General features: G+C 40.0%; 1 protein-coding gene across 1 annotated transcript in view; it reads left to right on the forward strand.

Annotated features, from left to right (window-relative positions):
- The window catches only part of MFSD6 (major facilitator superfamily domain containing 6), a 29,028-nt gene extending 16,948 nt beyond the window's left edge, over positions 1-12,080 (forward strand). The window contains exons 4-7 of the mRNA XM_068408202.1: positions 4,139-4,300; positions 4,858-4,956; positions 7,119-7,399; positions 9,861-12,080. Coding sequence (XP_068264303.1) covers positions 4,139-4,300; positions 4,858-4,956; positions 7,119-7,399; positions 9,861-10,043 — 725 coding nt within the window. The 3' untranslated portion in view covers positions 10,044-12,080. The remainder of the gene's footprint in view (positions 1-4,138; positions 4,301-4,857; positions 4,957-7,118; positions 7,400-9,860) is intronic.
- The last annotated feature ends 488 nt before the right edge of the window (positions 12,081-12,568 follow it).

Genomic DNA, 12,568 nt, shown 5'->3' on the forward strand with positions numbered 1-12,568 from the left:
TCATGGCTGAGAAAGAAGTTTCTTTTACTTTGAATCTAGGTTTTATTCTGCTGAAATTTCACTATGAATTGCATAATACGTAGGCTTGCTTTTACAGCAAGACTGAGGGAGCTGTTTTGGTGAGGTTTTTTGTGTGGTGTAATCTTGAGTAATTGAGATTTAAAGAAAAAACTAAGGACCTTCAAAATAATACTTTCGTATAAATTTATTTGCCAGACTCTTCTATATCTAGCCACTGCTGAATCATGTGCACTTGGGTTAATCTTGCTATTTGCAGTTATTTATAGTCAGCAAATGAGACAGTTAAAAACAAAACAAAACACACACACATAAATTCCCCCCCCCGCCCTGAAAGCCTCTTCATGTTCTATATGTACTTTTCAGCCTGCCTCTAATATGGTTTATTAGCATCCATGAAGTCCATCGGTACACCATATGTGTGTCTAATTACTGCCACTACATTTGTTATGTTCCAGTAATCTCATTCGGTGTTGCTGAATGGGAGATCAAGTTTATCTTTTTAGAAGTACTGATGACTTTCTTTCCCCCCCTGCTTTATTCTTTTCCCCTCCTCGCTCTTACTGGTTTTAATCTCTTCTTGATTCGTTATTTCTTTTGCAGCAGTTACCAAATCCTGTTTCTTTGGGCTCTGCTTTCTTTCCTACACATCCATTGAATCTGTTGGTAGGGTTAGAAGGTGACACTTAATGAAATTTGGTAAAGTGGAAGCTCTTATTTTTGTTGAGTGAGCTTGTTGACAGAGGGAGGTAAGAGTTGTGCCTGCTTTGCATATGTAAGGTTAGGAGTATTTAAAAACAAAAAAAGAGTAGATTGTGCAGAACATGTGGGTACCATGTGGGCCACGTGACTGCATCAAGTTCATACATCTTTTAAATCTCGTGGTGAAGTCCTTGTTATAACTGAACATAACTCTTTTTCCAGGAAGCTGTCAAATTCTATGTGAATTCCAGCTCCGTCAGCTGGAGGGGTTTTAAGGTCAACAGCAGTTTCAGCTGACTTTTGTAAAGAATTTATTTTTCTTTTTAATATGTTTCTGCAATACAAGAAGGATTATCCCCATGTGCTGTGCTGAAGGACATGGAGAGATTTCTGGAAGATGACTCTGCAGAGTGCATCTATTGATTGTAATAAGAACCACGCTGTGTTTCAGTTGCTGTCCTTGGCTGGGATGGGAAGGAGCCTTTTAAGTGCACTGCACTCTCAAAGGAGTAAATGAGGAGATTTAAACTCACTTCTTAATTTAGAGTTTCGAACCTGTATGGTGTATTGACTTGCACATACAATGTATGAAGATAAGAGCTTAGGCTGAACCTTTAATAACTGAAAATTTCAAGACATCCTCATAGGCAAATGCGTATAGTGTGTATATATATGTCATCAGTCTGCGAACACGCAGACAATCTTGTTCATTTTGCACTTAACAGATTAAGTTGTAGTATGCTAGCTAGCTGCAACTTACCGTTCCAAAGCAACGGTCCAAATTCTCTGGTAATGGCTATGCTAGCTCACTAATTCGCATAACAGGAATTTTCTAAATTACAGAACTATATTGATAACCTGAAAATTGGCTATTTTCACTTGGCAGTTATCCAGCAAACTCCGAAACAAGTACTGTTCTAAGAAGTGACTCCTGCTGATGCTCCAGCGATGCAGTTATGTCTAGAGAGCAAAAAGCTTGGGTCTTTAACTGGCAATAATTAGGATATATCTCTCTTGAAATAAATTTGGCTCCCCAAATCTTCAGCTCTTGGTTTATAGGTAAATGATCCTAAGTTTGCTAAACATTATTATTCTAAGCATAACAGTAGGGTTACATTTGTGGGAACTATAGTCCGGATGGTGAAATGGTGGTTAGTGGTTTTAGCAAATAATGTCATAATATATATGTTGTGAAAAACTTTTAAAAAGAATTGTGGTTAGCAGTAATCCAAACCAGACTTCTTATAAAAGTTGTCATAAAACCTCTTCCAAATAGTCACTGTTGTGTAAATAATTATAAAAAAAAATCACATTAGTAATGTATACATACTAACAACAACAAAAAACCCCTATACCTTTAAAGGCAAGTGAAATAAGCTGGTTTAAAGGTATGGATTTGTTTTCAGGGGAACTGGGAACACTATGTTCTGTCAGGATTGCCTAGTAAAGGTGAAAACGTCCAAGAACCTGTTGGTTATGTTATGACCTTTTGTTTTCAGACAAATATGGTGCTATTGTCCTTCACAGTGCAAATAATTTATGATGCGTTTTTGATTTGCCTGGCTTTAAAAGTTGACTTACTCTTTAATAGCTGATAAAACTTAATGTTTTACATTAATTGATATCCTTTCTAAAACAAAAACCACATTATCTATATTAGATTAGCTTTGCTTTGATATTGGGACAGTTCTTGTTGCTGTTTTCAGTGCATATGTGGGTCTGCACTAAAAAAAAGTAGATATTCAGTGAGTTCTAAAGCTGTGAGCTTTTTTGGATCTAAAATCTGGGAGTTCTAAAGCCTTAAACTGTAAATGGTGAGGTAAAATACACTTGTCCTAATCTAAGCCTTTTATTTGTCAACAAGATGATGTACTATTCCCCAAACCAGCTCTGCAATATATAAAGGAGGCCTTTACAAGCCCAAAGCTTGAGAAATTTTTATTTAGATTTGGAATGAAAACGAACCATACAGCCTCATGGACATCTAACAAGTCTATACCTGAGCTGTATCAACTCCACACAGTGCTAGTTATCATTTTACAACTAAGCAAAATCCAAGTTATTCTCTATGTTACAGAATCATGTGTTTTCTTGCTCTTATGAGTCTTCAGCATAAATGCCCAAGTAATTATTGAGTGTCCAACTGTTCATTAATAAGTCAAGTGTAGAGGACAGAAACACGTTGACTGAATCATCAGTTGTGCCAACGTTTTTTTAAAACCGAGGCAGTAGAGCTGAGCCATGGGTAAGCTGTGATGACTATTTTTAATACCACTCAAGTAAGAAAAAAAATATTCCCACTCAATCTGAGGGTGGCAAAATAGTTCAGGTTTATTTAATGTGTGATGAGCTACAAAACTGTTTTGTTTTTCCAACTTCTCCACAACCTTGCCTTTTCCTGTCCTGTTCTTCCCCACTCCACAAAAAAAACCCCACCAAGCAGGTGCTCAAAGACGAGGGCTCCACCTGCAGCCTGTTTCTGCATGCTGATGGTCATCCGCTGTCTCTCCCCTTAGCTGTCCTCCTTTTGTGGTAGGAAAAATAATGTTCACAACCCTGAATCTACAAGGCACCTGCCAGAAAGAGACCTCCAAAATTTCTTCTGGGGAGCTGGGGCTGTCTTGGATCCGTGTTTATAGCAGTGAGGACCTCGCCGTGCTCAGTCCCCGGAGCGGAGTGGGAGAAATGGGAGGCAGCAGCAGCATGCGGCAGCGCCCACGCAGGATGCAGTCATAGCGGGAGGAAGGGTGTGCTGACTCTGCCTCTGAACAGCAGGCATGAAAATCGGCATATTTGGCCTACCCTGAGGAGCCTGAGTGCTTTTCCTGTCCAGACCATTTGGTGCTAAATGCAGAGTGTGTTGGAGTTGAGTTCAGAAGGAGTTTGCTTGGAGGCGGTTGGTTTTGGGGGAGTGAGAAGGGCAGGAGGGGATTAATGCTTGCCTGTGAAACGACATGGATATCTCTGATACTGTTTGGGGTTTGTGACCTTTGCACTGCCTTCATTGTAGTGGTAAGGAGACTGCTGAGAGGCATCAATGCTTTAATTGCCTGCAGCTTATGAAATCAGGTATTTCAAAGCCCTGGGTCAGTCTCGAAGGGACAAGGAATCTGGCAGAGAGACGCTTAAGTCGCTTTATTTAGTCTTCCAAGGGACTGTGTCTCAAGAAGAGAAGTGAAGTCATCTTAGAGGGAGAAAGAGCTATTGACAGGCTCTGCAGAAGGAGTCATCCTGTCTCCCTGGGGCTTGGTTGCCAGTATCACATTACCAAAAGCTGATTTGTACTTCACAGATGTTTTTCAGCGAAGGGATGTTGTTGATTTTCTCCAATGCACGCTCTAGCTGATGAGTGCAGTTGCTCTGATGTTGTGTTTTACGCTCTGGATCCTGTACTCTTCACAATGTCTCATCTCTCCAGGTGTCACGCATGCAGCTATATGGGCAGCTTGTATTTCGTACCTTAGCGCGGCAGTGCCTCCGGAGCTGAGAACGTCAGCCCAGGGAATCCTGCAAGGTCTCCACTTGGGTCTGGGCAGAGGATGCGGGGCTATGGTTGGAGGGGTTTTGGTCAATTACTTCGGTAAGCAAAAATTGCGTTGAAGATTTTTATTTTATTTATTGAAGTTCTGATTTTACTGCATTACCAGCTTTAAACTTGTTTATGCTTAAGGTATTGTTACATTTAATAATATACTTTGTATAAATCATGGAATCATAGAACTGCTCAGGCTGGGAGGGACCTCGGGAGATCTCCAGTCCAGGCCCCTGATCAAAGCAAGGTCAGCACTGAATTCAGACCAGGCTCCTTAATGGGTTTGTCCTGTCAGCATTACAGATTGATTAAATATGTTATGTGTAGATATTTTTAGTATTGTGTGAGCAAATCTCCAACCTAATCCGTAAGTAAGATGAATGAATCCTTTGTGAGAGCAGCCTCTTGATGAACAAATGAAAATCTAATTACTTGCTTAAAAATCCTTTGCAAAGCCTTTTGAAGAAGTGTTGGGGAAGGAAAATGTAATGAAACAATCTAAAAAGAGTCTACATGGGACAGTACGTACCCAAGGAGCACATAATGCTGACTCATCTTATTAAGTAAGTAGATTCTTAATTTAGAAAAAAAAAATCTCATTACAGGTCCTGCTGCCACATTCAGAGGAATAGGGATGGCTTGTTTAGTGATTCTTCTTCTGTTTGCACTGATCCAGTGGCTGTTGGTTCCTGATGAAGAAGAAGGTAAATATTCACGTCACTGAGACTATAAATTAGAGCTAGTGAATAAAGGTATCTCTGAAGCTGCTCCCTACAGCTTTAATTTTGTCTTTGATGTCTTTACTCAGATTTTGACAAAACAGTTTGTTTTCAAGTGAGAAGTTTTTTCCTGAGCAATGATAGAAATTGAGGTGGTGTGCTCCTGCTGTAAGAAGGGCAGCATTGAGTTCTTGGAGGTCAATAGGAGGAAAGCGTAACATACTTTACTACCTCTATGACCTTTCAGTTCTGGGAATCCCTTAGGTTAGTCTTAGCAGCTATAGTGAGTCATTTCACTTCCATCAGTCCTTTAAGTTCACCTTGAGCACTGCATGCTTTCATTTTCTACCAGTGCAAGCCACCTCTGCCAGAAATTGTAGAGATTGCTTCAGAGGACACGAGCTTTTATAGCTGCCTCAGTTCTGTTCTGGCACCTGAGAAAAGTCCCCTCAGGTGGAACTTGAACTTTTTAATCTCCACCTTTATTAATATAAAGCCTAACCAGAAATTATATACTTAGTGCAAGTTAAGGATTTAGCAAGAATATAATTAATTCTTATAAAGACAATAAAACTGTAGAAAATTCTGAAAAGTCATGAATTTTTGAGCTGCTTTTTACCCAAATGTTACTTTCCGATAAGAGTTTTGAGTATGAAATGAAGGTTAGTTTTCCTTAGCTGGAACATTAAATGAATTGTCCTTGACTAGTTATCAAGTTGCCTGTACCGAAGTGTTCAAATATTTATTTTACTAGAATGTTCTTCACCTCTGTTCAAATGATAATAGCAAAAATGGAAAGGTGAAAAGGATATTTGCAGCTTCAGTTTCCTGTCAACTTTTGGTTAATTACACGTGAACCTACGTGTAAATAGTAGTTTGTTCTTAGTGGCCTTATTCTATTTAGTTTGTTTCAATCTTTGTTTTTCATTTAATACACACTACCCATCTTAAGAGTGTGTATCTTAAATTTGAGAATGGCAGTAATTAGGTTGCTTTCAACAAGACCAGTTGGAGGAGTAAAAGTAAGCATGTGGTCAAGTGTGTGCAGGATTAGTCTCTTCATGTCTTCACTAGCAGAGAACATCCAGCCATTGCTTAAAATATCCAGTACTATCTAAGAGTCTGTAAACAAAAAATGATTTTATAATTATGAAAAAAAATCTTTTTACTTGGTAAAATATTTTTACTCAGAAAAATATTTTTGCAAAATTCACAGTATGTGTTATTTATAGACTCATAGACAACATACAGCTATTACTTAAAAAATCCAACAGTTTCTAACAGTCTGTTTAATTACTTTTCGTATATAAGTACTCTGTCTCTTCAAGATTGTAAGGCACATTGTGTTGGGTCATGACAGTCATTTTATGGGTGACATTTCAAGACAGTTGTGAAAACTGTTTCAGATTATGCGAGGACCTTAGATGTAAAGATCTGTTGGTAGGAGTTCTTCCTTTACCTGAAACTCTGCAACAGATAGTTTGTCTCCGCCAGTGTGTCACTAACCTTGTTTCCCACAAACTGTGTAACTTCATCTCAGTAACTATGGAGGGATGGTTTGTTTCTAAATAAAAAAGTGGTGAAGACGTAGAACAACTTCTTTAAGTCAAATCAGTAGGTTTAGAAACTTTAAGATCAGAAACGACTGTTCTGATGCTGTAGGCCGTGGGACTTCACCGAATGGATCCTGTTTGAAGCCAGTGTTCGGTTATGAGTACAGGTGAGTTGTAAGATGCAGGCTTTATGCAGAGAAATAAGTTTGCTACAGGTCTAAAAGACTTACTTTCAATATGCATGTAACAGGAAAATGACTTAAATTTCCATGTAACATGAAAATACGTATTTCTAATAGCTAGCTGGGAACAAATGGACCGCTTAATCCTCATGAGCCCCTCCTGTTTATGCAGGCATCTGAAATACCTCACTGCGGTTGCAGAACAGCCTTGCTTGTAAGGACAATGTCCAGGTTGTACTTCCCTAACTAGATTGTGGCGTGTCTCACTCCTGGCTGTTTATGCCAGTGTTCTGCTTTCAGAACAGCGATAACCATATTATGAAAGCACAGAACACTTTGCGTTCATTGTCTGCTTCTCGTTTTTTTTAAGCTCGTTGGCTTTTGCCAGTGATTATTTTGTTTTAAACTTTAGAAAAGACAATGCTGGCGGAAAGGATCCCAGTGCCTTCCAGTCCTGTTCCCATAGCAACTATTGACCTTGTGCAACAGCACTCGGAAGATATCATGCCTCGGACTGAGCCCAGACTCCCTCTAAAGAAAACTAAACACCAAGAAGAGCAAGAGGATGTGAACAAGCCTGCCTGGGGCATCAGCTCTTCTCCTTGGGTCACTTTGGCTTATGCTGTCTACCAGATAAAAGAGATGGTTAAACTATCCAAAACCAATCCAACTCCTGAGAATCAGCCTTTGCAGGTAATCTTCTAACGTACAGGAAGTTCTTGGGTATTTGTTGGATGCCTGAAAACCTTTATAGCTGTGTAAGTCTGTTAGTACCTGGCAGGTATTCTCTGTCAGCCTGTAATAAATTCAGAGTTGTGAAACAGTAATTGAAATACTGCATGAAATAGAGTTGTTTTCTATGTAAAGTACAGCGTGAATAATGATTTTTGCAAATAGTATCTTTCTGAAGATGGGAGGAGAGGGAGAGACATAGAAAGAGGCTCTGTTTTACAGGCTTGGATATGTTTGAATTCCCTTTAAGTTACATTTGTTTTCATATTAGTTGGAATGTGTGGGTTATGCATTTTGCAAAATTCACAAGGTGATAATTGAACATGAAGATGCACAGCTGCTTAAGGGAGTGTAAAATGATTTTTATTTAGTTTTGCTTCCTTGGGTGATGCTGTCGAATGTCTACATGGTCGCACAAATAGGTGTTGCAGACAACTACTGATGGGATACAGAGCTTTCTGTTCAAATAAAGTTCATCTCTTTTTTTTTTTATCTAGAGTTACACCAGATAAGAGCCATTCCGTGACTTAAAATGTCTGATTGCTGGTGCTTACTTTACACCATTTCCCTCTGTCCAGTCTCCCCCCAACATACCTTTTAATACCTTTAGCTTCAGCAGTGATTGGATGGGCTTAGTTCTTGAACTATCATTTAACGCTTTGGCTGTGCCTTTCAGAATGGAGCTGAAGCATACTGCTTTAGCAAAGTAGGGAAATGCTGTCAATGCAAGTTTTGGAACAGTATGGTTAATGTTAAAACCACTATGTTTACCTGTCTGGAAGGAGTGGGTGAGGTTCCTTCTTATGCACCCAGTAGGCGTAAACACAGAAATGCTTTTTCCACAGCTGCTGTCTTTAGAAATAGGTAATTTGGGGTATGAGTGTGAATCAGCAGAGCAGAGTGTGTAGGAATTTCACCTGGTCAGCGATCTGCTGCCTTTCTTATTTGTCTTTATTCTTGAAAATATATTTACAGGTATGTCTGCTTTAGATTGGCTGGGTTTTCATTTGTTTTTGAACTTCCTTGAGTCAAAGAATGTGGTTTTTATAGCGACGCTGAAGATATCACTGGGTCTCTGACATCAAAGTAATTTGTCCAGACAAACCGCTCTGTTTTGCATTGGTAAATGTCCTCAGGGTCTTGGTTAGTATAAGCTGTCCCCTGTTAAAAAGAGAAGTCTGAGAAAAGCAGTCGCACAGAACTTACGCAGTGAACACGGCAAGAAAAGAACGTTTTGCAGTTGTGTGGTGCCTGAGAGGGACTTGTCCAACACTGCTGGACACGACCCAGCTGCTTCACTGAGAGTTGTGAAGAGGCCAGAAAGGCTTTTGTGCCTCTTGGCATCTCTGTGGCACATGATCTCTTCATTATTCTTTCCTTCCTGTAAAAATACAGTGCGGATATAAAAGTAGTTCTTGTTGATGTGCCAAAATTCAATGCACCCCATTGTATTATTTTCTTCATCATCTGTATTCTCCAAAAATTTCTTATCCACGTTTCAGTGCCCCAAAAGGACAGACCTTCTCCAAAGCATTTCAGGTTTTGTGCTCAGTCATTTATTTTAGCCTGGTGATATTAAAGTACTGAAACTAGAAAAAGGCTGCCCAGCTCTCATTAAATTTGTTAAATAGCCTCCTTAAAATGAAAATAGACCATTTGGAGGGAGAGTCAGTGCACAGAAAATGGAATTAGTGACAAAAATTATTCCTTCTTCTTTCATTAAGGTTTTGGCTTGATTTTGCTACTGCTTGCTTATACTCCTTCAAGCAAAGGGACACACTTGCCATATTCTATATTCTTCAGTGCAAAACAAATAATCATAGATGGTGTACCATTTCCTAATGTGAAATGTATTAGTGTGAAGGCTTGCTGTTTCAACCCGGGGGAGGATGTAACTGGTGTTTAAATGTGTTCTTACGTTCCTTAGTAAGGCCTGTTTGAGTAGACTGGATGGAATCGTACATCAGTACTGCAGAAGTTGTGCTATTCAGAAAGTCTGAGCAGTATCTTGGGGAGGGAGGGAACTATTGAGGAAAGCTATATTTATGGAGGATGAAAAAAATTTTATGGAATTGTTTGGTCAAAAGAATGATCATGTCTGAACTCTTTGAAGTCCAGTTAATTGTTTTTTTTTTCCCTTGAAACACAACAAGTTTGTTTTTTGCATGCTTCTTGGGAAAGTGCAGTTAGGAAAAGAGATGGAAGGTAAGCTACTGTCTGCTTGCTCTTAGTGTCATCTGGATTTAAATGTACTACTTTTGCTTGGCTTCTTTACGTTTGATTTGTTATGTTGCGGGCGTTCAAAGTAAGCTCTTTGTGAATTTTCAGAAGTGCCTGAATGCATCTGGGGGTATACCACTGGGGACAGTGTTACGAGTGCTTACATTTACTTTTTGCATGCAATCCTTTCCCCTCTCTTTAGAAAATCAATGAGAATTGCAGTGCTTCATCAGCCAGCTCAGCCAGTCAACCCCAAAATCCGGCAGATCCTGGGCAGTCCAGAAATTGTTCAGCACCGACACCTACAGCAACATCAGATTCCCGAGCAGATGGCAACGGCGTCGTGTCGGATCATGATGCTCAGCCTGCTGCTGCAGGGCCCTGAGATATGCTCATTTTATCAAACCCAGTGCATGGAATTCTGCTTCTCACCTGGGAAACGCTGGAGTAGGAGCTCAAAAGTAGGACTTCCTTCATCTTAACGATCATAATGTGATGCAGTGCAAGCTTTTAACTATATAAAGAATATTCATATGACTACACAGAGCAACATGAGCAGGGAAGCCAAAAGTTCGGAATTCTTGAAGGAAGTGATGTGTCCGGATCTAGCGGTAGGAAGAGTTCTTGGCTGCTGTGCTAAAGCTGAGTCAAGTGCTGTGAGATTTCTTTGCAATCTGTAGAAAAAGGGAGTTCGCTCTTCACTTACTGAGGCACGGTGTGTCTGACTTGATTGGGTAATTTTCTTCTTTGTATTTGATCTCAAGACAAAAGGAAAAGACTTCTTAGGAGAGAAACTTGAGTTTCCCTGCATAGTCTATTAGAATATATCAAATCCAATAAATATAGGAACAGCATGAAACTGTCTCTGTAAAGATTTCTCAGAAACAGAGTAGCTTTAGCAAGCCTATCTTCATATTACGGTGATGGATTAAGTAAAAAACACACGTATTCAAAGAATATGTTTTTGAAGCTAACGTCATCTTGTTTGAGATAAAGGTTTAGTTCTGCAAAGCAAAGATTTTGAACTGGTGTTTTAGTGAAACAAAAAAGCTGGAGGATGGCTTCTGAAGAAGTGAACCTCTGCGCTTGCAGCCCTTCAGTTGGGCGTAGGTTGTGTGCATTTGGGTAATTTTAGGTTTGATGTTGTGTTGAGACAAGAATCTTTGATCAAGATTGCACAGCCTGAGATTGATCAAGGGTTTCAATGGACACACTGTCTTTTTGGGTTTTTATTTCATCATCTATACAATGGTTTATTTAATGCAGTGTAGTTACTGTGGTTATTTATTAAGAAAACAGTAAGCTTTAAGTGCCTAGGGAAGGTGGGGGTAGGGAGGAATCACCTAAAAATCTTAATGATTAGGATTATAGGGGCAAAGTTGTTGACACAGAAATCGAGTGAGACGTTCTCAGGAGGAAGCAAACGTAGCTAAATTGCAGTATGTTTAGGAAGCTACTTTGCCCGACGTCAAAACACTGGAAGACTTTGGATTATGTTTTGTTACGCTTCTCAATATTAACTGCAGCCAGCTCACTTGCTGGTGCGTAGTGGAAATTGCTGCTGGAGGGATACCCTTGGGCTCAAGGAGGAGTCGGGGGGGTTTAGTCAGGATAGTGTTTTGGCCCATTTGCTTGTATTTAACAGCTTGTTCCTGGGACATTCGGAGCACTCAGCTTCTACGGAATGGAGTGAGTATTGCTCAGCCCTCCTTGAAATGAGATGTATGTGATGTGTCAGGCCTTCCATGGGGAAGGTGCGTGCTGTGGGACTGTACAGTGATCCAGAGGCAAGATTAAGAGGGGCACAGGGTTAGGGGAGAGGAAGATGGCAGCAGCTAAGCAGGGAAGGGGGTGTGCAGCTTTACCCACTTTGACATCCAGTGAGCCTGACTGAAGGGGTGTCCCGTAGCTGTGCTTTAGCTGTGCTCATAGAACAACCTGTGTTCTGGTGGTGCCTGGGACCAACACCATAGTTAATAAAAAGAAACATCGATGACTAGCCACTAGTTACTTTTTTTGCACTTGAACTTAAATGTACTGTACTCACGTAAATCCTCATGACTTGTCTAAGTGTCCTTTAAAATCAGAAATGTATTTATTGTATGTTTGTATAACTTGGGGGAGAGCTTAGGACTGAACAGGTGACAGGACAGAAGGATGCTAAAAATCATCTTGAGGCAAACCAACCATTTGTTGAGTTCATGCTGTCTGGTGTTACCTCAGCTGCTACTGCATAGCACCTGGATTGTGAGGTGAAGAGCTTGTACACTGTGTTTACACTTCAGAATTGTGTATTTGAAATGCCTGCTCTTTTTGGAATTGTATAGTCATTCTGTGTTGCAAAATGGATGTGTACACCTGGGGTTTGATATTTGTGAAACTGTAAAAACTGTGGTAAGAAATATAAAATATCCATAATGTATTTTATAGTATCGATCTAACTTTTATTACATTTGCTCATCTTACAGTGCCAGCAGTGAACGTAATCAGCTGACTTGAAAATAGCTCAATGATAATGACCTTTTGCTGGGTTCACTGCCTGGAGGATAGAGAACCTGGGGCCTGCAAACTACTCCTGCGCAGCGCTAAGATCTGTTCCATGATAAAATCTGACTGCAGGCACAAATTTCCTCGTGTGGGGTGAGGAGGATGTAAGGGATGCACACCAATGTGCGTCATAAACAGGCTGATATGGAAGTGTGCAGGACATGAGTGAACGTCAGAATTGGATGACATTTGTCACCTAGCAGTTCTGAGATAGAGGCTGCTAAGTGCAGGTCACGTCAGCTTGTGTGGAAATACTTCCAATTTCTGTTCCTGATTATTTTTGCACTATTGCACCTGCCCTATACAGTGGCACATGTCTGAAATTTATTTTTATTTTAGGTGTAGGACAGTTAAACTTTTACT

The sequence above is a fragment of the Nyctibius grandis genome, chromosome 9 (genome assembly GCF_013368605.1).
Source record: "Nyctibius grandis isolate bNycGra1 chromosome 9, bNycGra1.pri, whole genome shotgun sequence".
Classification (NCBI taxonomy): Eukaryota; Metazoa; Chordata; class Aves; order Nyctibiiformes; family Nyctibiidae; genus Nyctibius; species Nyctibius grandis.